Source organism: Pelobates fuscus, chromosome 9, assembly GCF_036172605.1.
Source record: "Pelobates fuscus isolate aPelFus1 chromosome 9, aPelFus1.pri, whole genome shotgun sequence".
Lineage (NCBI taxonomy): Eukaryota > Metazoa > Chordata > Amphibia > Anura > Pelobatidae > Pelobates > Pelobates fuscus.
In genome coordinates, this window is record NC_086325.1 from 21299582 (window position 1) to 21323820 (window position 24239).

Below are 24239 nucleotides of genomic sequence, written 5' to 3' on the forward strand. Positions count from 1 at the left end.
GTATATTTATTCTTAACTACAAAACCAAAATCACTTTTTCTGGCACAAGTTCCACCCCTAGTGAGATCCGACATAGGATATTATACATGTGAGTAATTGGTTTATAATTAAAAATGATAAAAAGTCGTGACGTAAATCACCATACAAAGGATCTTGCAGGTTAAACTGTATTTCCTGGCTAATCCATGTCAGCATTACCAATGGGTTAAGCTCCTCCCTCTCAGCTGATGGGGCAGGAATAATAAACTTTGCGTTAACATATATAAGGATCCTCCTCCCCTATACCGGCAGTCACGTATCCAAGCCAAGCAAGAGGTGGGGAATTTATTGATGCTGACATGGATATTAGCCAGGAAAAGAAAATTTACGGTAAGTATTTTAAAATTTTCTGTCTTTCAACTTCGGTCTCAATTGAATTTGTTTGGTTTAGAATCAGAAATAGAGACTCAGAGAACAGACAAAAGCTTAGAAAAACTAATCTTGCCCACTCAGGTCTCCAAAATGTTTTTGCTCACTGGTGCCATTACGAAGAGAACCTATACTATTTGCATATCAGACTGATCCCACCCATAAGGGCAATCCAGAACCGAAATGCAGAGAGTTCTCTGTGCATGTGAGATAAAGCCACCCCAGACAATCATTTCAGCCTTGTTTGTCAGCAAGGTGTAGCTGATATCCCTTTAGGCACAGTGAGCACAGAGTCCATGATTACCCTTTTTGCTTAGGGCTTTCCCACAGCATCAGAAATGATTCCAAGCTGTTAGAAAAAAAATAAAATAAAATAAAACCATTTAAAAAAATTACATTGACTTTAATGGTGATATTTGTACATAAATCATGTGAAAGTATTTTTCCCAACAGATTGAAATGACTTCTCATACTGACTAAGACACATTAGATTGAGGCCCAGAGATGGCTTTCTAATTAGATGAGTTGGACAGCTGCCTCAGGCCTCACAGCAGCCTAACTCGCCTTATGAAGGACTGATTTGTCGGGTCACTGGGAGGACGCCTGTTGCCTTGCGCTGCATGGTGCTGGATGCAGGGCCTCTCCAATCAGTCTAACCGCTTGTAACTCTTTCCCCTTCTGCTAATGCTCGCTTTGCAATTATAAATTTAATCTAATAAAGAAGACATTTTTAAAGGCACAACGTGTTAAAAGCATTGTAACGAACATATACACTGATCAGCAACAATATTAAAATCCCTGCCTAATATCCTGTAGGTCCCCCTCGCGCTTCCAAATCAGCTCTGATGTGTTATGGCATGTATTCCACAAGACCTCTGGACATGTCCTGTTTTATCTGGCAACAAGACATTAGCAGAATATCCTTTAAAGGAACACTATAGGGTCAGGAACACAAACATGCATTCCTGACCCTATAGTGTAAAAACACATTTTCATGCTCTCAGGATGGATGGACAGACTAATAAATGGTTACAGATCACTCATGCATTTAGAATCTCTTTATATTAAGATTTATGTGTGTATACTATAAGCAGAATATCATTTTGAGTGGTTTGTGTGATGTCACACCATGGGTCAGAGCATTTGGGAGAGCTAAGATTTTGTTTTGCCTAGGTCATCAAAACTCCTTGCACCAACTGACCATTAACTGAGCCAAGTCTGGCAGTGCAGGGAGCCGATGATTGGATAAAAGCAGTCAGCTGACACTAATAGTCAATGAGCCTCCCCTGCATGGCTTAACACAGCAGGGGAGATGGGAACCAGAACCCTGTGGACCCCGGTAAGATCTTGAGCATTCAGTGGAACCTACCTCTATATCCTGAGCAGCACTTACCTGCTCCTTGTTTGGATTACACCCTCCCCATATAGCCTTTGTATGCGGATTTACAATATATCTTTATTTCTTCTTCCCCTGTTAATGCATATTGCTGTGAATATCTATAAAATAATCTGTGAGGGTTTTTAATATATAGACAGATGGTATGTGATCACATATATAATTGGGTAAGTTTAAAGGCACAATGCACGTGTAATTTGTTTTATACATGTTCCGCCCCATTTATTCCTCTTTACACTTTATCACTATTTAAATGGTTTACCATAAGAGAGTGCCAATGCTCTCCAGCACTAGTCCTTAACTGTAATCTTTACATAAATGGTTACTCCAACCAATAAAATGTGTTGTAAGAAAACACTGTTTCTGATTATAGAAACCTTTCCTATCTGGTTCCCTGCTCTAAAAATAAAAATAATTTAAAAAAAAGCTAACACTCAGATACCATTAAATTGCTACGGCCAAGTGCTCCTTTTACCCCGATCCTCCCCCATTGCCATTACTCTTCCTTCCTGTAGGGGGAGCTGGTTGTCAGGAAGGATGAGGTCCATGTAAGTGGAGCGCCAAATAAAACTGCTTAATATGTACAGCAGATGAGAGAAAGGGTAAGACAATAGGGAACCTAACCACCTATTAAATAAAATACATAAAACGATATTTCACACATTGACAGAGATTAAGGGTATTTCCCCTTAATCTCTGTCAATGTGTGAAATATCGGTCTGGGAGATCACATCTCACAGTGGAATATACTCTTACTAGGAGATAATATACAGATATATGCAAATGAGAAAAATGGTCCTACAAAAAATGAAATCCAAAAACTGAATGAAACAGACTTAAAAACAAATAAAGTCCAGTGATAAGTCTGTATGGTTTGTTGAATCCGGGTGATCTCCCTGAATGCGGTTATTCCTTAGTATAGCTCCAATTCCTTAACCCCTTAAGAACACATGACATGTCATGATTCCCTTTTATTCCAGAAGTTTGGTCCTTAAGGAGTTAAGTGTATCGCTCGGCGTCCCGAGTCAGTAGAGAGTGAAGATGTACTGGATACAGTCGAAGATGCATGAACTCGATGCTGACTCTCAGTGCTATCGCGGCTTTTTCAATGGATGCGGACTGCATGTTCCTCTCTTCTTATATAGCAACATAATCGTTCAGTTTGCAACATCGCAAATATACAATGTATTCATGATATAATGATTGCACTCTTTTACAATTATTAATACAGTGTTTCAAAACAGGAAACCTTTTTATTTTGATCTTTAGTTTAAAATGTATTAATATTCCCTACATGTTTCTATAGTTACTCCCGGCTGAAATCATTTCAAACTAAACTGTCATTTCCTTAAAATCCACACACACACACACACACATATATATATATATATATTCATAATTTGGCAGCAGGCAGGGAATCAAAAGAACAAGGTATATCAAATATAGTTATAAGGGAATTTGCATATGCATATTAGAAAATGTAAAAGATTAAAAGAGAATTTTAATAAAAATCCTATGAAATATATGGTAAATAACCTTTACTGTTAACTCCTTTTTGGTATACAGCTCTTGTCAGGCTACAGTTGATACATTTTGGAGCACTTTATATGTACATACAGAGATACATAACTGTATACTTTCACACATGTTATTGCCACAATTTCTTAAAGGGACCACTTCCTTCTCATAGAATACAATCAAAATAAAAACGAAATAAAAGAGTAAAAGATGTATAAATAAGGAGAAATTAAGAACAAAATAAACACTACCAGATCCAAGTGAATAGGAGCCAAGAGCTAAGAGGGGAGGAAAAAGAGAAAAATAGAAAAAATATTTCTAAGAAGTGATAGAGTGTGCAGTCACTACGGCTGAAGGCTTAAAGGGGACATAGGGGATTTTAAGATGTGATGGATTGTACAGTCACTTCGGCTAGAAACTTAAAGGAAACATAGGGGATTTAACTAGTTGTCTCAATAACTATCTATCTCTAGCTGTCCTTTTTCTTAAAGGGAAAGTATCACAAATGGAGAAATTGGGATTTAGCCTAAAAATGTCATAATTCAAACTCAGCATTTAGTGGTTGTAATGTATCTAAATTGTAGATCCATTTCCTCTATCCCTAGTTGTTACGGTCCCCACCTCTCGTATTTTTCTTCACTTTACATATGGCCTTGAAGTTGAGGAGACTCATATCTGATTGGTGGTATTGCTTGTATTAATAATTGTAAAAAGAGTGCAATCATTATATCATAAATACATTGTATATTTGCGATGTTGCAAACTGAACGATTATGTTGCTATATAAGAGGAGAGGAATATTCAGTCCACATCCATTGAAAAAGCCGCGATAGCACTGAGAGTCAGCATCGAGTTCATGCCCCTTCGACTGTATCCAGTACATCTTCACTCTCTACTGACTCGGGACGCCGAGCGATACACTTAACTCCTTAAGGACCAAACTTCTGGAATAAAAGGGAATCATGACATGTCATGTGTCCTTAAGCGGTTAAGGAATTGGAGCTATACTAAGGAATAACCGCATTCAGGGAGATCACCCGGATTCAACAAACCATACAGACTTATCACTGGACTTTATTTGCTTTTAAGTCTGTTTCATTCCGTTTTTGGATTTCATTTTTTTTGTGACCATTTTTCTCATTTGCATATATCTGTATATTATCTCCTAATAAGAGTATATTCCACTGTGAGATATGATCTTCCAGACCGATATTTCACACATTGACAGAGATTAAGGGTATTTCGTTATATGTTTTATATCAGGAAGGATGGGCTGAGGGGAGGAGATGGGGAGCAGGCGGGGGTCATTCTGCTATTGGTTGTCCTGCTGATATCAGACACCTAATTTGCACAGAATTGACCTTAGCCTGGCCGGAACTATAAACCATTTAAACTCTCTATTCTCTATGTTGTTGCTGATCGCTGACATTGAAAGCTGACACTATCAGCAGCGCCCAGTCTCCGGATTCCTGACTAACACCTCAGACATTAAATGCAAGTGCAGAAGCACAGCCAACACCCTGACCTCCCTGCACCATAACAACTTCATTGTGTTTTGTTATGGTAAGTTGTCCCTTTAAGAAAAAAATTATTATGGAAAAAATAATTGAAAGTCTGTGTTGGCGTTTTCTTGTTCATTGGATATTTGTCTTAAAAGCTCACGAGAAATAATATCTGTTTTGAATAATTGCAGGAAGTAAAGAGGGGGAATATAGACAGTCTAATATAGACTGTGTTCTGTGCTGTTTGGTGGATTCCAGATTTCTGATTATTTTCTGTGTAATTATTTCTATACCATTTAAATACATTGCTGCTAATTAGTACAGATTTCTTTAACTATAGTCTGGACTAGAGCTATGGTTTGCTACAAGTTAGGGTTTAGTAATGGGGGGAAAAAAGACCTTAAAAATGGATTGTTAATACCATGCTGGAAGATGTACAAACTACAATCATAGTCAGACAATGGAATTATCACTGTATCTCATGAGACGCTGACTGACACCTCTGTGGTGTTGATGTGGGTATTTCCAAAATGAGAAGTCCCTCCTGTGCCCTGTTTTACAGTTTAGGAAAACCTGGTGAGCCGCTCAGTATCTGAAGCTGTTTCTGCCATTAAGCTTCTTTTTAAATCGGTCAGAAAAAAAAAAACCCAAAACATTTAACCTCTGGCAAAGTACTGACATGGCAGGGATGAAAGATTTTGGGCTCTGCTACTTCCAATAGGTAGATTAAAAAGCCCACTGTCAAACTTAGAGCCCTCCCTCCCACCTCCCTTTTACCAGCCAAAATGCCTAGCACCAGATTGTCTCTGTCCAAATTAATCTAAAATATGTCAGGATTATAACTCATCCCCCCTTCCTCCTCCTAATTTAAGATATTTATCCAAAAGATTTCTCAATGTGTATGTTACTAAGCAGCACATTTTAATTGTTGCAAATTAAGCTGATTCTGTTGCAGTTGTGGCTGGTGACATTCCATGTTGGTGGGGGCCAGACTGGACACAGGAATTTAACTTGTCCCCTATTTTTCTTATAAACATGAATAGGAATATATCGATATGGCATTACTACCTTCACAATATGTGGACCATCCCTTAAATAGGGGGGGAAAGCATATAAATATATTGCTTTAAAAAACATAAATTTTGCTTACCGAAAATTTCTTTTTCCTGAAGATTAGAGGCAGTGCTTATACCACAGGGGATATCCAATCTGGAGGGAAAAAACAGGCAGGCAAATCTCCAAACATTTTAATCCCTCCCCTAATTACCTCCTTTCCCATAAGTAGCAGCTCCTCCTGATCATCCCCAGACAATACATAAGCCAAATAGCTGCAAAATTACTTAGTTTATTAGAAAAAAGGGGCGGGAATTGTAGCACTGCCTCTAATCTTCAGGAAAAAGAAATTTTCGGTAAGCAAAATTTATGTTTTTCCTATCAGATTAGAGGCAGTGCTTATACCACAGGGATATAATAAAGCAGATCCAGAGGGCGGGTTCATTTCACTACTGCTTGAAGCACCTTGCGCCCAAAAGCAGCATACTCCGAGGCCAGTATGTCCAACTTGTAGTGTCTTGAGAAAGTATGGAGAGAGGACCACGTAGCCGCTGAACAAATCTGAGAAGGAGAAGCAGCCGCTCGCAGTGCCCAGGACGTTGAAACAGCTCTAGTAGAATGAGCCTTTAAAGGGCCTGCATGATTCATGCCATTCTTGGAATAAGCCAACTGAATGCAGTCCTTCAGCCATCTAGCCAGAGAACTCTTCGAAACCTTCATGCCTTTCCTTGTGCCCTTGAATAAGACAAAAAGACTGTTATCCTTCCTGAAGGATTCTGTCGCTTTTAGATATTGCAAAAGACATCTCTTTACGTCTAGGCAGTGAAATTTGCTTTCCAAAGCATTAGACGGATTCTGACAAAAAGTTGGTAAGACCACTTCCTGGTTAACATTTGAAGCAGAAAAAACTTTCGGGCTGAACGAAGGATCGAGCTTTAGAACCACCTTGTCCTGATGAAAAACTAAAAAAGGAAAATTTGCCCTAAGAGCTTGGATCTCACATACTCTTTTAGCAGATGTAATAGCCACCAAAAAAACAGTTTTCAATGAAATGATCTTTAGGGAAGCTTCCTCCAATGGTTCAAAGGGCGGCTCACAAAGCGCGGAAAGGACTAAGTTTAGATCCCAGGGAGGACAGGTTTCCCTAGCATAGGGCACCAAACGAGTCAGAGCTCTGAAGAACCTAGAAATCAGAATATTTGAGGCCAGGCATCTGAGGGAGAAGAAACTGATAGCAGAAACTTGTAATTTCAATGATGCAGGTTTAAGGCCTTTTGCAAATCCCATCTGAAGGAAACTTAGGATCTTCTGTATGGACGCGGAAACCGGGTTGACTTTAAACCTACAACACCACTGACAAAATATCTTCCAAATTCTAGTGTAGATCTTAGATGTAGATTCCTTGTTAGTTGCCAACAGGATTTTAATCACTTCAGGATCCAGACCTTTGCTCTCTAAAATCTGGAATTCAGAAACCAAGCCGTCAACTGGAATTTCCGAAGGGTCGGAAGAGGCACCATGGCGTCCTCTAGAATTTCTCCTGAAAGAGGCAACTTCCAAAAGGTGGCCCCCGGAAAGTTCAGGAGAACCGAGAACCAACTTCTTCTCGGCCACCATGGAAGGATTAGGATAATTCTTACATTCTCCAGCCTTACTTTTTGAAGTATTCTGGGAATAAGCACTACTGGCGGAAAGATATAAGCCAGGTTGAACTTCCATGGAACTGACAGGGCATCTATGAAATCCGGCCTGTCTGCTGGATTTAGGGATGCAAACCGTCTTGTCTTCCTGTTCATTCTGGATGCCATCAGGTCTATCTCTGGGACACCGAAGCGGTCTGTGATGAAATTGAAAGTTCTGCATGACAGGGACCAATCTGCTTGTTTCAAATGATGCCTGCTCAGGGCATCTGCCACCACATTGAACTTTCCTAAAATGTGAACTGCAGAGATGGACATAAGGTGCACTTCTGCCCACAGCATGATCATTGAACACAGGCTTTCTAATCTTGTCGATCTCGTACCTCCCTGTTTGTTCAAATATGCCACTGTCGTACGATTGTCTGAACGAATTTGAATATGTCGATTTTTGATGAGAAACTGAAACGCCAAGAGAGCCATCCATACGGCCTTTAATTCCCTGAAGTTTGAGGAACTTCTCATATCCTTCTCTTGCCAGGACCCCTGCTTCTTTATGTCTCCCAGATGGGCCCCCCAGCCCAGAGCAGAGGCGTCTGTTGTTATGATAGTGAAGGACTTCATCCGGAATGACAGACCCTCGTGGAGGAATCGAGAAGATGTCCACCACTGCAGACTTTTCAAAGTTAGATTGTTGAACCTCATCAGCCCATCTAGGCCGAGTTCCTGTCGATTCCAGACTAGCAGAATGTTACTTTGTAGAGGTCTCATTCTGGCTTTTGCCCAACCGACTGCCGGAATTGAGGCTGTAAACAGACCGAGCAAGCACATGGCTTCTCTGATTGAAAACACACTCTTTACTCTGAGATTCCGGATTACCCGCTTGATCTTTAGTTTCTTTTCTTCTGGCAGGAATAACTTCATTGCGATAGACTCCAAAATTAGACCCAAGAACTGGATCCTTTGAACTGGCACTAGTTCCGATTTGTTGAAATTTATTAGCCAGCCATGCTTTTCCAGCGATTTGATGGCTGTCCCCAGATCTAACTGTAGTTGAACCTGGGACTCTGCAATCAACAGCCAGTCGTCCAAATACGGAATGACAGCGATGCCCATACCTCTTAGAAAAGCTGAAACGACTACTAGAAGCTTTGTGAATACTCTGGGCGCTGATGATAGGCCGAAAGGCAGTGCTCTGAATTGGTAATGTTTGGTTACCGATTGGCAGCATACCGCAAACCGTAGAAAACTTTTGCTGGATTCCGCTATGGGTACATGAAGATAGGCATCTTTCAAATCCAGGGACGCAAACCAACTTTTTGGGTGAATAAGCAGAGCCGCTGATTTTACCGTTTCCATGAGGAATTTCTTTTTGATAATCCGCTTGTTTACGGCTTTTAGGTCTAGAATAGGTCTGAACGAACCATCCGGTTTTGGCACCAAGAAAAGTCTTGAATAGGTGCCTTGATGTCTTTCCTTTATAGGAACTTCTTCCACCACTCTTTTTAGTAACAGAGTCGACACTTCTCGCATCAGAGAGAGTTCCATATCTAGAGACTGAACCCTGGAACATAGAAACCTGTTCATAGGGGCTTGTGATAATTCTAGAGCGTATCCGTGCTCTATCACTGTAAGGACCCAGCGATCTGATGTCGTCTCTTTCCAATGCTCTAGGAAGTGACTCAACCTTCCACCCACAGGCCTGGCGTCATAATTTTTTATTTCTCTTGGCAGTAAACCTTTCCTTCTTCCTATAATCAAAGGCTCTTTGCTGTTGACCCTTGAAATAGTTTCTACGAAAGGAACTTCTAAATGAGGGACGTGTCTCTGCGTTACGGCTTCTAGACTGCTTCCTATATGATACTGGTAAAGCTTTCCTTCCTTCCTTCATCTGTTTCAACAGCTCATCCAGTTTAGAACCGAAAAGTCTTCCTGGTTCAAAAGATAGTTCACACAGTGAATTTTTAGATGCCGCATCTGCAGACCAATTTCTAAGCCAAAGCGCTCTCCTGGCGACTGTTGAAATACCTATATTCTTGGCCGATAATTTCAGGCTTTCTGTAGAAGCATCCACTAAAAAATCAGATGCCATCTTGATATTTTTTAATAGCTTTAACGGGTCTTCCTTAGCTTCTCCCGTATATACCTTTTCTAGTTCTTCCAACCAAAGTTTTTTGGGCCTTGGCAACGGATGACCCCGTAATCAAAGCTTTAGCTTGGGCTGCAGAAGAGATGAACAACTTCTTTAAAGAGGAGTCCATGCGTTTATCCATGACATCCTTGAGCCCGCTTGAATCTCCAATTGGTAATGTAGTCTTTTTACCTATTTGAGCAATAGGGACGTCCACTACAGGGACCGTATCCAGCTTACAGTCTTGCTCCGATTCTATGGAAAAAAGAGTTTTAAAATGCTTAGAAATAGTTTTAGATGCACATTTCCCCTTCTCAGCAACTTTATCCATATTTTCCGGATTAGACATACTGGGAAAACAAGAGAACAAGAAAAGGGAAAATAATCAAAATTTTCTCCTTACGGATTCAGGCTAAGAACCATTTAAAATGAAAACTTAACAGTCTTACCTTAAATGGCCTGAGAGTGTGTTGGAGGGCAGGTGAGAAACACACTTTACAACCGTTCTGAGAGCTCCTGGCAAACAGAGGTTGCTGCTGGTAAATGCTCATATAAGTCCTGTAACCAAACGAAAACGCCCAGTTCAAATTTGGCGCCTGAATCCAGGTTCGCATTGCGCATGTGCATAGCGCTCTGCGACTCCCTGGTGGAACGCAACGCAACCTGTGCGTGCGTTCCACCGACAGGACCTCCCAGCCGACGCACGCCTGCGTCCTTCGTCATACCGGCACCTGGCACGGCAAAAGACGGCAACATAAAATTTGAGGGACCACGCCGGCCGGCGTGTTGAAGGCTACTTACCGGACATCAAGGAAGCAGAGCCTCCAGAGCCTCAGCCCTTCTCACCTACTTCCTGGAGAACCTCCTGTCTAACCTCCCCTGCCGAAGGCAGGCAAAGAACTGGGGATGATCAGGAGGAGCTGCTACTTATGGGAAAGGAGGTAATTAGGGGAGGGATTAAAATGTTTGGAGATTTGCCTGCCTGTTTTTTCCCTCCAGATTGGATATCCCCTGTGGTATAAGCACTGCCTCTAATCTGATAGGAAAAAATTAATTACATTTTCCAATATGAGGCAAAATTCAAATTACATGTGTAATTCAGAATTTAGCCAGTAGATGGCGTCTTTTCACAAATGCTTTACAGAAAAATTCTTGATGGAATTTCTTGAGCAAATAAAAATAAAACATATGTATTATTAAATTAAAGAGAGGACATTTAAATTTACTCTGGCTTTGCTTAGTAGATGAATCCAGATGGCAGAACATAATGTTAAATTATCACTTTTATTCATAGTATTAAAATGAAATAATTAAATAAAAACTGAAAATAACCCAAATAAAGAACAACACAGACGGGCTTTCTATGTAAAAGTCTCCCAAATGATCGCAGCAATAGTAGCTCTCCTTCTTTAAGAAACATTGTTGCCAAATTCATTCCCCTGAACGCACTGTGACTCCTTGGTTTACACTCGGTAACAATGTAAATAAGATCAGATCTCTGTAATAGCTGCTCAAACTGCAAATTATAATATACAGGAACATAGCAGCCTCAGTCTGAATGAATAATCACATTTATATCCATGGCACATTAATTCCTAACCTGATTAATTACCTCCTATTGAAACACACCTCACCATATATATTAACTATGCTGTGTATTCCTTATAAACACTGAGCAATGTGTGTGAGGGTAAAGAAATAAGGAAAATCCAAATATTATGAAACAAACAATCAGAGCCTAATCTGTAACAGAGCACACAGACACAGAGCTCAGTAAGCAGTGAGACTCCCTCTTAGAGCTATCTTCAATTACCGGCTCAGCTCTCCCTAATCACATAGATACTGTCTGTATAACGTGCCCGACGCGTTTCACTGTTAGTTAGATCAGGGGAACCGGTCATAATACTCTGCATGTTTAAATACCCCAGCTGTCAATCTGATTAGATCTTTAAATCCTCTGTGTTTTATTGTCCATCACTGATGTCGGGAGGAGTTAGCTGAGATCAAACAATAAATGGTTTATCTAAATCTCAAATAACACTAAAACTCCTCTATTTGTATAGGCCTCATGTTATTCAGTCACTGTAACCGAGAAGGGGTATTCCCAATTCCTCTCTGATTTCGATGCATAATGATTATTATCACAACATACAAAACCTGTATGGCTGAACAATACGGGGGAGGGGAAGGGGGAAGGGGGGGTCAATCTTTCTCATTGGGAAGGTACATACTTTAATGTTAACACAGATCCCCAAATCATGATCCATTACAAAGAGGGGGTAGAACCTACTGAGGCCGTGTACAAGCTATTTACACTCCCCAAAACAAGGTGTGCATTTCACAACTGGCAGGGATACTAGTTATACCCCCAGCATCTGGGAGCTTCAACAGTGAACCTAAATCAGGCTTAATAAATACATTTATAATAAAACGTTCCAGGCCCGAGGACACTCGTTCCATTTGCTGGGGTGATAAAAAAATATGTCTATTTTCTATTCAGATATATCCAGTAAAGTGGAAGCCACTTGATAAATTAAACGTAACATTGAATAGATTCTGGTATAAACCGCAGACACACATATACTGATAGCACCACCTATAATAACAATCATGGTTCACTAAGAGGGAGATTATAATCAGGGGTCTCTGCTTTAGACAGAGCTAAGAGATTCCTAATGAATAAAGGGGTTATTAATGGGCACTTTCAGAAAACTACGGTTAATATTTGTCGAATTTCCAAACTTCCGCTGGAGACAGGGACTCTTAACTAAACCGTGATAAATGTTAACTTCGTGCGATCGGCCAGAGTCTCGTGCGCTGATACCCGAAACATCTGACCGATCAGAGAAGGGAAATCATAACTAATAATACGGTCATGAACCCACTATCGAAGGGAACCGATCAGAAAGCATAGGGGGGGAAAAGGCTGGAATCCAGCCGTGATATAGTAAGGTAATCAGATCTACCAGTGGCTAAGCATTTTTTTGGAACCGGGACATAGCCTACCCTCACTGAAATTGATAGCCATTGATCATATACCACCATTAAAATGGGGTGGTGATCGGAAGAAAATATTGCTACAGAGGGAATTCTACTGGATTAGATACAACACAACCGAGGGGACATAATGAGAAATGTTCTCTTTCCATGTTCCTCTAATTGGGGAGCCTTTCTTTGCTTTAAAAAAAAAAAAAAAAAAAACATATCAGGGGTACATTGAGGACATGTGCATTATATGTTCTGCAACATTGTTGCATATAAGGTATTGTAACAGTGACTAAGAACATGGACACATATCGGTATACGTGTAGCTCTGGAGCCCACCCTGGGGGACAGGCTTAACAGGTGCAGGACATTTACCGAGTGGCATTGATTATAGGATAATGTTGAATAAGACATCCATCCTGTGAACTATAAGCGTCCACTCCGGGGGATAGACGACAGGGTTATCAGTCTGGATGATCTTATGTGTATATGCATGACTTTGGGTAGCTACAATCCGAATAAGAGTATTATGTATGAGGGAAATGAATACATCTTTTACATGGATATTGACCACACTATGAGCAATATTTAACTGTAGCCAATGTAGTGGAGTATGCTGGTCAAACCAGCAAAGTACTGTGAAAGGTTGAGGTTGTATTGATGCTTCTGGGGCCCACCCTGGGGGGTCAAGCCCGATAGAAAGCACATTAACTGCACACAAACGTATATCACTCCATAAGGTATACTATTTAACAATATCAATTTGTGATGAATCTGGGACAGTGTGAGCCTAGGATAGAAGTTCTAGATTCCAATAATGGAGCATTGAGGTGTTCACTATATATGGATCTAATCAGTGTTCTCGACTATTTATGTAATATTAGTTGACATCCAGGATGAAGTGCTATTCATTTTGAAAAGGTATTATCTCATGAATGTATACTGCCTAGTTCGAGGCTGCTATTGCCGAGCCGGATCCTTGTGATCGGCCATTGATTAAACGGGTCTTACCAGTATGAGTTCAAAGTATCAGGTAAGAGGTAGATTGTCTACCTTGTGAGCCTGATCTAAGTATTAATGTCATGCTCGATATATTTACATTTTTTTGATGTATGATTAGAGAATGTAACCAGGTGAAGTCATGGAGGAATCTCGTACATAGTGCATTCCTGCCATGGCAGCCTCTAAGCAAGTAACACATTGGTGGGGTGAGTTAATAGGTTTATTCGTATATTATGTATATATTGATGTCTGTCTGATTGTAAAGTTTATCCTGATGAAAGTAGTCTTTTATGGAGAAATAAGTTAAGCTTTATTTGATTTAAGATGTCCCTGGAGTGCTACCTATTTTCAATTGTTATATTTTTGTGGACAAGCACCAGGCAACAAAAAAAAACTTGAATTGGAGAATACAGGATTATTTTAATTAATTAATAATAATAATAATAATAATAATAATAATAATAATAATAAAAATATATATATATGGCATTGATGGACTGGGGTGAATATATATTGAGTTATATGCAATGTATCAGGATTTCAGTATTCATAATGAGAATACAGTGATGTGTGTGCAAGTAAAACACACCAAATACCCCAAACTATCAGCACATAGTGTGAGATATTATATAAATAAATTATAATAAATCCCTGTCTGTCCAATACATGGTATGTGTGAACTAACTGTAAACACCAGGAATAATGGATTAATGTAAAATGTCAGAAACAGTAAATACGCTTTGATCCTTTGGGCAGAATGTAACAGTAAACATGTTGGTTCTGAGAGGGTTAAATTGTTTTACAAACTGTTTTCTTATTTTGAGGATTCACATGAATCCAGTAGGTCAGGGGGCGGGGTTTACATGAGGGGCGGAGTCAGTAAACGGGGTGGAGTCTAGTGACCTGTCAATTTAAAACGTCACCAACTGCCATTGGCTGAGTGTGTGTCTGTTTATATATACTGTGTGTATACCGCGCAGTGTGTGTATATATTGTGTCAGTGTGTATATACAGTGTGTACATGCAGTGTGTGTGTATATATTGTGTCAGTGTGTACATGCAGTGTGTGTGTGTATATATTGTGTCAGTGTGTGTATACAGTGTGTGCATGCAGTGTGTGTATGTATTGTGTCAGTGTGTATATATTGTGTCAGTGTGTGTGTCAGTGTGTACATGCAGTGTGTATATACAGTGTGTACATGCAGTGTGTACATGCAGTGTGTACATGCAGTGTGTACATGCAGTGTGTACATGCAGTGTGTGTGTATATATTGTGTCAGTGTGTTTCTTACCTCCGGTCTGGTTGAAGCGTTGCATTGCTGTCCTCACATTGTGTTTGAATACAGCCTCAGCGCCTTTGAAGATCTGCGTATTTCTCTCCTTGTAGTCAGGATCCTCTTTCTCCAACCACTGAGCTACAGGAACATCCCGGCCGGTATCACTGCTGTAATTATCAATTTGTATCCCATCCACATAGCCAACGACAGAAAACTCCGGCAGCCCATATCCGGGAACTGAGACTGCTGTGTAATAATACTGGAGAGAGTGACCTGAGACAGACAGACACATGTCAGAAAGAGAGAGAGTGACCTGAGACAGACAGACACATGTCAGAGAGAGAGTGACCTAAAACAGACAGACACATGTCAGAGAGAGAGAGTGACCTGAGACAGACAGACACATGTCAGAGAGAGAGAGTGACCTGAGACAGACAGACACATGTCAGAGAGAGAGTGACCTGAGACAGACAGACACATGTCAGAGAGAGAGTGACCTGAGACAGACAGACACATGTCAGAGAGAGAGAGTGACCTGAGACGGACAGACACATGTCAGAAAGAGAGAGAGTGACCTGAGACAGACAGACACATGTCAGAGAGAGAGAGACCTGAGACAGACAGACACATGTCAGAAAGAGAGAGAGTGACCTGAGACAGACAGACACATGTCAGAGAGAGAGAGTGACCTGAGACAGACAGACACATGTCAGAAAGAGAGAGAGTGACCTGAGACAGACAGACACATGTCAGAGAGAGAGAGACCTGAGACAGACAGACACATGTCAGAGAGAGAGAGTGACCTGAGACAGACAGACACATGTCAGAGAGAGAGAGTGACCTGAGACAGACAGACACATGTCAGAGAGAGAGAGTGACCTGAGACAGACAGACACATGTCAGAGAGAGAGTGACCTGAGACAGACAGACACATGTCAGAGAGAGAGAGTGACCTGAGACGGACAGACACATGTCAGAAAGAGAGAGAGTGACCTGAGACAGACAGACACATGTCAGAGAGAGAGAGACCTGAGACAGACAGACACATGTCAGAAAGAGAGAGAGTGACCTGAGACAGACAGACACATGTCAGAGAGAGAGAGTGACCTGAGACGGACAGACACATGTCAGAAAGAGAGAGAGTGACCTGAGACAGACAGACACATGTCAGAGAGAGAGAGACCTGAGACAGACAGACACATGTCAGAAAGAGAGAGAGTGACCTGAGACAGACAGACACATGTCAGAGAGAGAGAGTGACCTGAGACAGACAGACACATGTCAGAAAGAGAGAGAGTGACCTGAGACAGACAGACACATGTCAGAGAGAGAGAGACCTGAGACAGACAGACACATGTCAGAAAGAGAGAGAGACCTGAGACAGACAGACACATGTCAGAGAGAGAGAGAGTGACCTGAGACAGACAGACACATGTCAGAAAGAGAGAGAGTGACCTGAGACAGACAGACACATGTCAGAGAGAGAGAGACCTGAGACAGACAGACACATGTCAGAAAGAGAGAGAGTGACCTGAGACAGACAGACACATGTCAGAGAGAGAGAGACCTGAGACAGACAGACACATGTCAGAGAGAGAGTGACCTGAGACAGACAGACACATGTCAGAGAGAGAGTGACCTGAGACAGACAGACAGACACATGTCAGAGAGAGAGACCTGAGACAGACAGACACATGGAGAAAGTTTATAAATCTGGAAATACTGAATTTTCACTCAACCCATAGTCTATAGATCAATCATACAATCTATATATTACACAGTCTACATATCACACAGTCTATTTATTATACAGTCTGTATATGATTCAGTCTGTATATGATTCAGTTTATTTATCACACAGTCTATATATTACACAGTCTATATATCACACAGTCTATATATTATTCGGTCTATATATTATACAGTCTATATATTACACAGTCTATATATTATTCGGTCTATATATTATACAGTCTATATATCACACAGTCTATATATCATTCATTCTATATATTATACAGTCTGTATATGATTCAGTCTATATATCATTCAGTCTATATATCATTCTGTCTATACTCACTGCAATACACCCCAGAGACCCCAGCGATGAGCAGCAGGAGGAGGGGATCCTTCATAGTGTAACTGAGTATTAATAACTGATACTGTATCTAACTCCCAGCCTGACTCAGCCTGGACTGTGCTGGGAGGAAGGAGCTCTGCATATATAGAGGTAGAAGGAGCTCTGTGCTGATTGGATGCAGCTTCACCAACTGTCCAATGGGAAAATTAATACCCAGCAGATCAGCTGTTACCAGGCAGAGGAGAGAGTTACAGGTTGTGAATAGAGATAGTGAAAGTGAAAGGGATTTTATTCTGTTATATCCCCATATTATAACAATGGGGTATGGGGGTTGGGAGCAGTTGGTCGGGTGCTTCAGGATGATTGAAATGCGTTACCTTTATATGCAGTTTCTTTTTACCTATTGGTATTATTATATCCTAATATATAATAAAACGGTTCTACAACTACCCATAATGCAGAATCAGTGGGATCCCTGGGCTTGTTTGCCTTGAACTAGAAGGTCCCATCTTGGGGTGAAGAGAGACAGTGACACCCGAAGTTTGTTGCTTATGTCCAATCTACTCCGTAGTCTTGTTACAGCCATTGCAGAAAACCCTGCGTCACAAAGACAGGATGTTGGAAATGGAAGGAGGCTTTTCAGTGCTTTTGTGGCAATCTCAGGATATTCTGTCCTGACTTCCCAGAGCATATGGAGATTTGAAGTTGTCCCAAACATATTTTTAAGACCACCTCTGTGACGGAACGCTGGCACTCCGACCGAGTACCTCCGCCAATCGATGCTCCTAGCGCTTGCCAAGAACTCCAAGCACTCCAACCGACACCATCAGCACTGCAGACCCCACGTCCAGCAATGCAGCTGCGCTGGGGTGTCGCCGTCTTTCACCCACCCTGGATACAAGGCCAGGATCCAGCTTCCAGTGGGCAAGCCTCTCTTCTCCCAGAGAGCGTAGCAGGAACAAGAGCAGCTCTTACAAGAGCTTACCTTGGGGAGTATAGTGTGAATATAGCAATCCCCAGAGTGTAGTTATCCCATCCCCCAAGCATGAACCATGGCTTCAAGAAAGGGTCAAGCAGATCTGTTTAATGCAAAAGCAAACACTTACAATTTATACACACATTTCAACCACCAACAGCCTCATTTACATACAATAGGTTACATAGATTACTATAGTACAAGGAAGGGTGGGGTTAGACAATAGCAAGAGCTGATGGGAGATTGAGGAGGGACAGAGAAGCCAGTTTAAACTGATCTGGCAGTGTCCCTGGGACAAAGCCCTGCTGGGGAAACAATTGGATAGGAAAAAACGGGGGAGGGGAAGAGGCACAGATAATCAATACATTCAACATACTCCTCCTCTGTATCTGAGAGATAATTGATTATCTCCAAGTACTGAAAAATACACAATTTCCAAACACCCCAAAAGTACCCCGAAGATCCATGGAAACCCCACAAGAGTCACAACTTATTCAAAAATCACCCAGATCGGTTCAGTGGTTTGTTTTTTTCCATGGAAGTAACATGTCTTTTTGCAGTGCCCATAATCCTGGGACAAGAGGCTGATAAGCAGGCCTCTCCAAGTACAAGTGGTGAGGTTACTTTCATCACAACCACCATTTCCTATCTCAATCAGTTGATCCTCTTCTTTCATGGACAAAGTCGATTCACCTGGCTTATTCACAAATGGGTCACGGATCCATTCCTTCCCATTTCTGGGGTCTTTTGTGGTTGGAAAGTAATACTCACTCTTTTTTTGAAAGCTGAGACAGGTGACCATGCCCCAGCTGGGAGAACGAAGGCCCTGGCTCAGACTCTTTCATAATCTCTGCTTATGTTTGAAACATGTCAAAATCCCATTGTTCGCTCGTCGTCCCCATAACTCCCCTTTGGCTTTAAATGCAGCCACTTTATCTGCCAACTTGAGCACGGTTGTCATTCTCTCCTGAAGAGACAGATTGAGCTCATTGAGCAGGTTGAATATGTCAGATAAGTAAGCAAGCTTTGTGACCCATTCCATGTCATTAAAATGTGCTGCCAGTGGTGACTGTTTTTCAAAAGAAATCTATGGAGCAGCTCTTGTAACTCAAACTCTGGACAGTGATTTACCTTTAGTAAGCCATCTCACTTCTGTGTATAAGACAAGACATGAATGCTCTGCATCCATCTCCTCACAAAGCTGTGCAGACAGACGTGAATTAAGGGCATGCACTTTAATGTGGTTAATTATTTTAATCACATCCTGCAAAACATTGTTCAGTTCAGGTGACATTTTTCGACTAGCCAGCATTTCTCTATGGATGACACAGTGTGTAGACTCACATGCAGAAGCAACCTCTTTGACCCGAGTAGTTAAACCAGAGATCCGTCCAGTCATCGCAGCTGCTCTGTCCGTGCATATACCAACGCAAAATGACCGATTAATTTTTCCTGATATGTAATCATTCAAAGACTTGCATGGTTCTGCAGCTGTGGTGTTGGTTGTCAACAAAAGTGAACACAATATATCCTCATACACGTCCTCCTGAAAAATATATCGCCCAAATCCAGCATTGTTGGGTTGTTGCTAACCTCTGTAGACTCATTGACCTGGATTGCATACCATGGTGACTTAATAATCCTCTGTAACAATTGTGCCTCAATATCTTCTGCTATTTCATCAATTCGTCTAGTTACAGTGGTAGCCGAAAGAGGAACATGTGTCATCTTTTGAACTGCAGAATCTCCTAAAATCTAACGAGAAATGTCAGAATGTCAACTCTTCAATGTTAAAGGGCTTCTTATCGGTCAGCCACTAGGAACGATGCTAAATATGTGCATGTGGTGGCCTTCAGATATTTCTTCTGTTCTTCGAGTTCATGTTTTTTTTCTTGTAAAAACTCAGTAGGATTGTCTTTTAATGCAGGATGCTTAGTCTCTAAGTGGCAAAGCAGTTTTGAAGGTTTCATGGCTTCGTTGGAAATCCGATCGCTCATACTATACAAAGTTGGCGTGGAGAATGTGAATCACCTGTTGCAATGAACCCATAATTTATGTAGGAATCTTGGTATTTTCTTTTACATGCAGCTTTCTTTTTATTGGTAGTCCTAAAACCTTCTGCTGTCTCATGATTGCATATTTACCATTTTTCAAAGAAGCTCTTCAGTGACTTTTTTTTTCTTCTCATTTTGGCTAGGGTTAGCTTGTGGCCTTACCAAAAATGTGACAAAGACAAATGCTCAGTTAGGGAAGGAGGCACAGATGGAGGTGGTAAACAAAGGTCTCTGAAATACCTCCAGGAGCCGGACACAGGGAGCAACCTGGGTCTCTGGGATACTTGCAGGGGGGACACGGGGAGCATGAACCTTTGGATTACTTGCAGGCGTGACACAGAGTCTCACTTGATCCAGAGAGATGGACTTGATCCAGATGTAGTGGATCCTGTTGGATTGTGATGATTCTGTTAATACTTTTTGTGGGAGATTGTTGGGGGTAAATCTGAATTGAAACAGCATGTAGAATAAGAATAAAATGCTCATGAGTGCAGTTGTGCTGAGATGTGTGCAAAGCAGTGGGAAGGATCTTCGGGGCCTTGTAATTACCCTCAGGAAACAGGGGGTAAGAGTAACTCCCCCCTGTTTGGATGGGCTCTTCCATCTATCACGCAAGGAGACTTCCTCCTCTGCGTGCAACCGGCAAGATAGTGCCAGTGTGCTTTGAAGCAGTCAGCGCCACGGCAATTGCGCCTGTGTGCACCAGCTCCTGCTGGCTAGATGAAGCCCGCCGGCACTGTCGACTCCCGTTGCCGCAGGGGTGAATCAGTCACTCTTCACAGCGCCACGGCTCGGCTAAACAGAGGCCGTGAGCTGGTGCTGGTCCGCGGCCCGGGGATTAGGGACCGCTGCTCTAAACCCAGACCAATATGAAACCCTAAATACGTACAATAGGTGGACTGTGTTGTTTCAGAGCAGTATATAAGTAATAGTTGCACTGTACAGAGGTATGAGTATTTGTAACTAAAATACAAAAATGACCATATCCTAGTGCAACATTTTAAGTCTTTTCAAATAATAGAAGATAAATCTTGTGTGAATATACTCACAAGAATAGAGCCAGTAAAACTATGTTTAATTTGCAGGCGTGTGGGGATATTTGTAGGGATCCCACTCCCTTCTCTGTGTATTGGTAACCGTTCTAGGCATGTGCATGGGGAAACTATTCGGCTCGGTTCGGCATTCCGAAATTCGGGACTTTGACAATTCGGCACTTCGACACTTCGGAACTTTGGCCACTTCGGAACTTCTCCAACTTCGGCACTTTGGAACTCTGACATTGCGGGACTTCTCTTGCAGCCGCTTGGTAGATAACTCCTTAATTCCCACTGTATTAGGGAGTTATCTATCAAAAGGCCGAAAGACTTAAATTGGTCTTTCAGCCAAATTTACCAATACCAAGTAAAAATTACTTAGTATTAGTAAATTTTGCCCCTACTCGCTATACCGTGAGTAGGGGCATGACTATTATACAGTGAGCAGCCTGTGGCTGCTCATTGTTAAAAAGAAAAAAGGTCCCCCATCCACGACGCACGAGTGGGGGCTTTTAAACTAAAGGGGGGGCCTATTGCCCCCCCCGGCCCCCACCTCTAAGCGGCGGGTGGGGGCCCTAAATAAAAATTGGGGGGGGGGGGGGAACCTAATGTCCTCCCCCCTGGCCCCCACTCCTGAGGCTTCTTCAGTTGCTGTGTGTCAAATTCCCTGTGTTGCTTATTCCTTATATATGGCTTCAATTGTTTTCACCTGGCTTCTGTTTACTTCTGACATCATAACAACGCGACCGGGCCCCCTCTGATGATGTCAGACACTGGGAGGAACTGACTGCCCCGGTCACTCCTCCCAGCAACCACCGGGAGCCGCACAGGATGAAGGAGAGGGAGTCAGAGTGGGAACTCTGACTCCCATCAACCTGAGCTGCTGGACCCCAGGGAAAGTCACCTAAAAGGTAGGGTAATAGGAGGGTGATTTTGTATGTGTGTGGGTGTCTGTGTGTATGCGTGTGTCTATATGTGTGTGTCTGTGTGTGTATGTGCCTGTCTGTATGTGTGTGTGTGTGTCTATGTATGTGTTTTTATGTCTGTATGTGTCTGAATGGGGTGGAAGTGGGGTGGGGGAGGGTCGGGCCCATGGATCAGTTTTGCACCGGGGCCCCATGGATTGTGTGTACGCCACTGTGTGTGTGTGTGTGTGTATGTATGTGTGTATGTATGTGTGTATGTATATATATATATATTTATATATATATATACACACACACAAACAAAGCCAAGAGGACTGCACTCACCTGTACATGCATACATTATAGGGTGCTGCTGGGGCCAAAATATACAGAATCCAGCGCACTCCCTTATTCACTAAACAATGATTTTAAATCTTAGAGATTGTAATAGTTTTATTTAAAAAAAACCCTAACCTAGGCAAAAAATGATGGGGGTTTAGTTACATTATATGATCATACATTGCATAAGCCTGCCAACTACGTCAAAGTAGCCCATATTCGGCAGGTCCTATCCTAGTAGCAGCTTGCTTGCTCTTATGAAATTAATCCACTTTCTTGGGAAATGCTTCCTTACTGGGACTCTCTGCAAGTCAAAGCTAAATAGGGTCCTGGAATGGGTCCTCATTCCAGGACCTATTTAGCCTTGACTTGCAGAGAGTAGCTTTTGATGCTTTTAAGATGTATTGTTAGGTAGCCGGTTGACCGTTCAGCTGCCGTTTTTACTGCTGTAGGTGATATATATGTTTGGGACCACTGAGATTACTACAGACAGGGTCCACCTATTCACATTCTCTCTATACTCCATATACTCTTTAGCCACCGTTGTTACCATTAGACAAGGGTAACTAAGGCTTAGGTTACTATTTATAATTTCTTCTAGCTTTCTATCACTATTTAATTACACGTTTTGTTATTATTTTAACTTGACTATTAAAAGTTACATTTTATCTTTATATGTCAACTTATCATCTTAGGGTTGCTGCCATTGTGCTAGTACAGGCTGGGGAGGCTTGTGTGAGACATATTTTTCCCCACTTTGGACTGCTAGTACTCCTTCCTTTGCTTTCAGTAAAGGTAGGAAATATATCATCAACCATGACACGTGCATTCTGTTTTGAGATATGTAGAGAGGGATCTCTTGAAGGATTTTAGGCCTGGGGAAGAATATTTCTAATTATTTCATTTTGTAATATTCAGGAACAGATTCATTGTAACTCAGCTCTGTACAATATACTGTATACAATACAACATAGAGAACATTGAAATCATGTATGACACATATGTGGGGTATATAGACAGGTAAAAGATACCCATAGTAACACAATGTCTATTGTGATAACATAGTATCACAAACTGTAACAGGCTGAGTCAGACTGGGATTTCCTAGAAATCAGGTGAGTTGTCTACACAGAGGGAGAGGCAGCTGCGTGCTGATTGGATGATGTTGGGTCTTGCTCCATGTTTATTGGGTGACGCTGGGACTTCTGTCCAATGGGAAATTTCCGTTTCAGCAGATCAGCAGTTACCAGGCAGAGAGAAGAGATAAAGGTTGTGAGATCACAGAGTGAAAGGGAAACAAAATGATTATTTTTAAGTCTGAAGCCATATATTACAGTTTGTTATGTAATTATTTTTTGTAATAAAAGATTTCACATGAATGGTAAACATGCTGTCTTTGAAAAAAATGGAAATTGGGGCATCCAGAACATGCATTTCTAAGTAGTCGTAAAGACTAAAATATATACAAAATGCAGATTAGGGAATAGTACACACTGTATTTGTAAACTGTATTTGTTTTTATGTGTTCACAGCTCTTTAACCCCTTAACGACTGAGCCAAATGTACACGTTGTGAACAAAACAAAACGTAAACAAAACCTGGCATTTGCGCTATATGTCTGTCCAACCGTAATTCACCTCTTTCATATTAAATGCACCCCCTTATTATATATCATTTTATTCAGGGGAAACGGGGCTTCATTTAATATTACATATTTAGCTATGAAACATAATTTAATATGAAAAAAAATGGAGAAAATACGAAATGTTGTTATTTTTTTAGTTCTACATGACATTTTAACTGTCAATGTCATAATACGGTTTGCTTTTACTGCAATAAAATACACATATTTGTATTCAGCAAAGTCACACGTGTAAAACAGTACCCCCTATGTACAGGTTTTATGGTGTTTTGGGAAGTTACAGGGTCAAATATTGCGTGT

At 41.3% G+C, this 24239-nt stretch overlaps 1 protein-coding gene across 1 annotated transcript in view; it reads right to left on the minus strand.

Moving 5' to 3' along the window:
* The window catches only part of LOC134572486 (H-2 class I histocompatibility antigen, Q9 alpha chain-like), a 136046-nt gene extending 118947 nt beyond the window's left edge, over positions 1–17099 (minus strand). The window contains exons 1-2 of the mRNA XM_063431476.1: positions 16990–17099; positions 14925–15182 (exon numbers count right to left, since the gene is read on the minus strand). Coding sequence (XP_063287546.1) covers positions 14925–15182; positions 16990–17044 — 313 coding nt within the window. The 5' untranslated portion in view covers positions 17045–17099. The remainder of the gene's footprint in view (positions 1–14924; positions 15183–16989) is intronic.
* Between the last annotated feature and the right edge of the window lie 7140 nt (positions 17100–24239).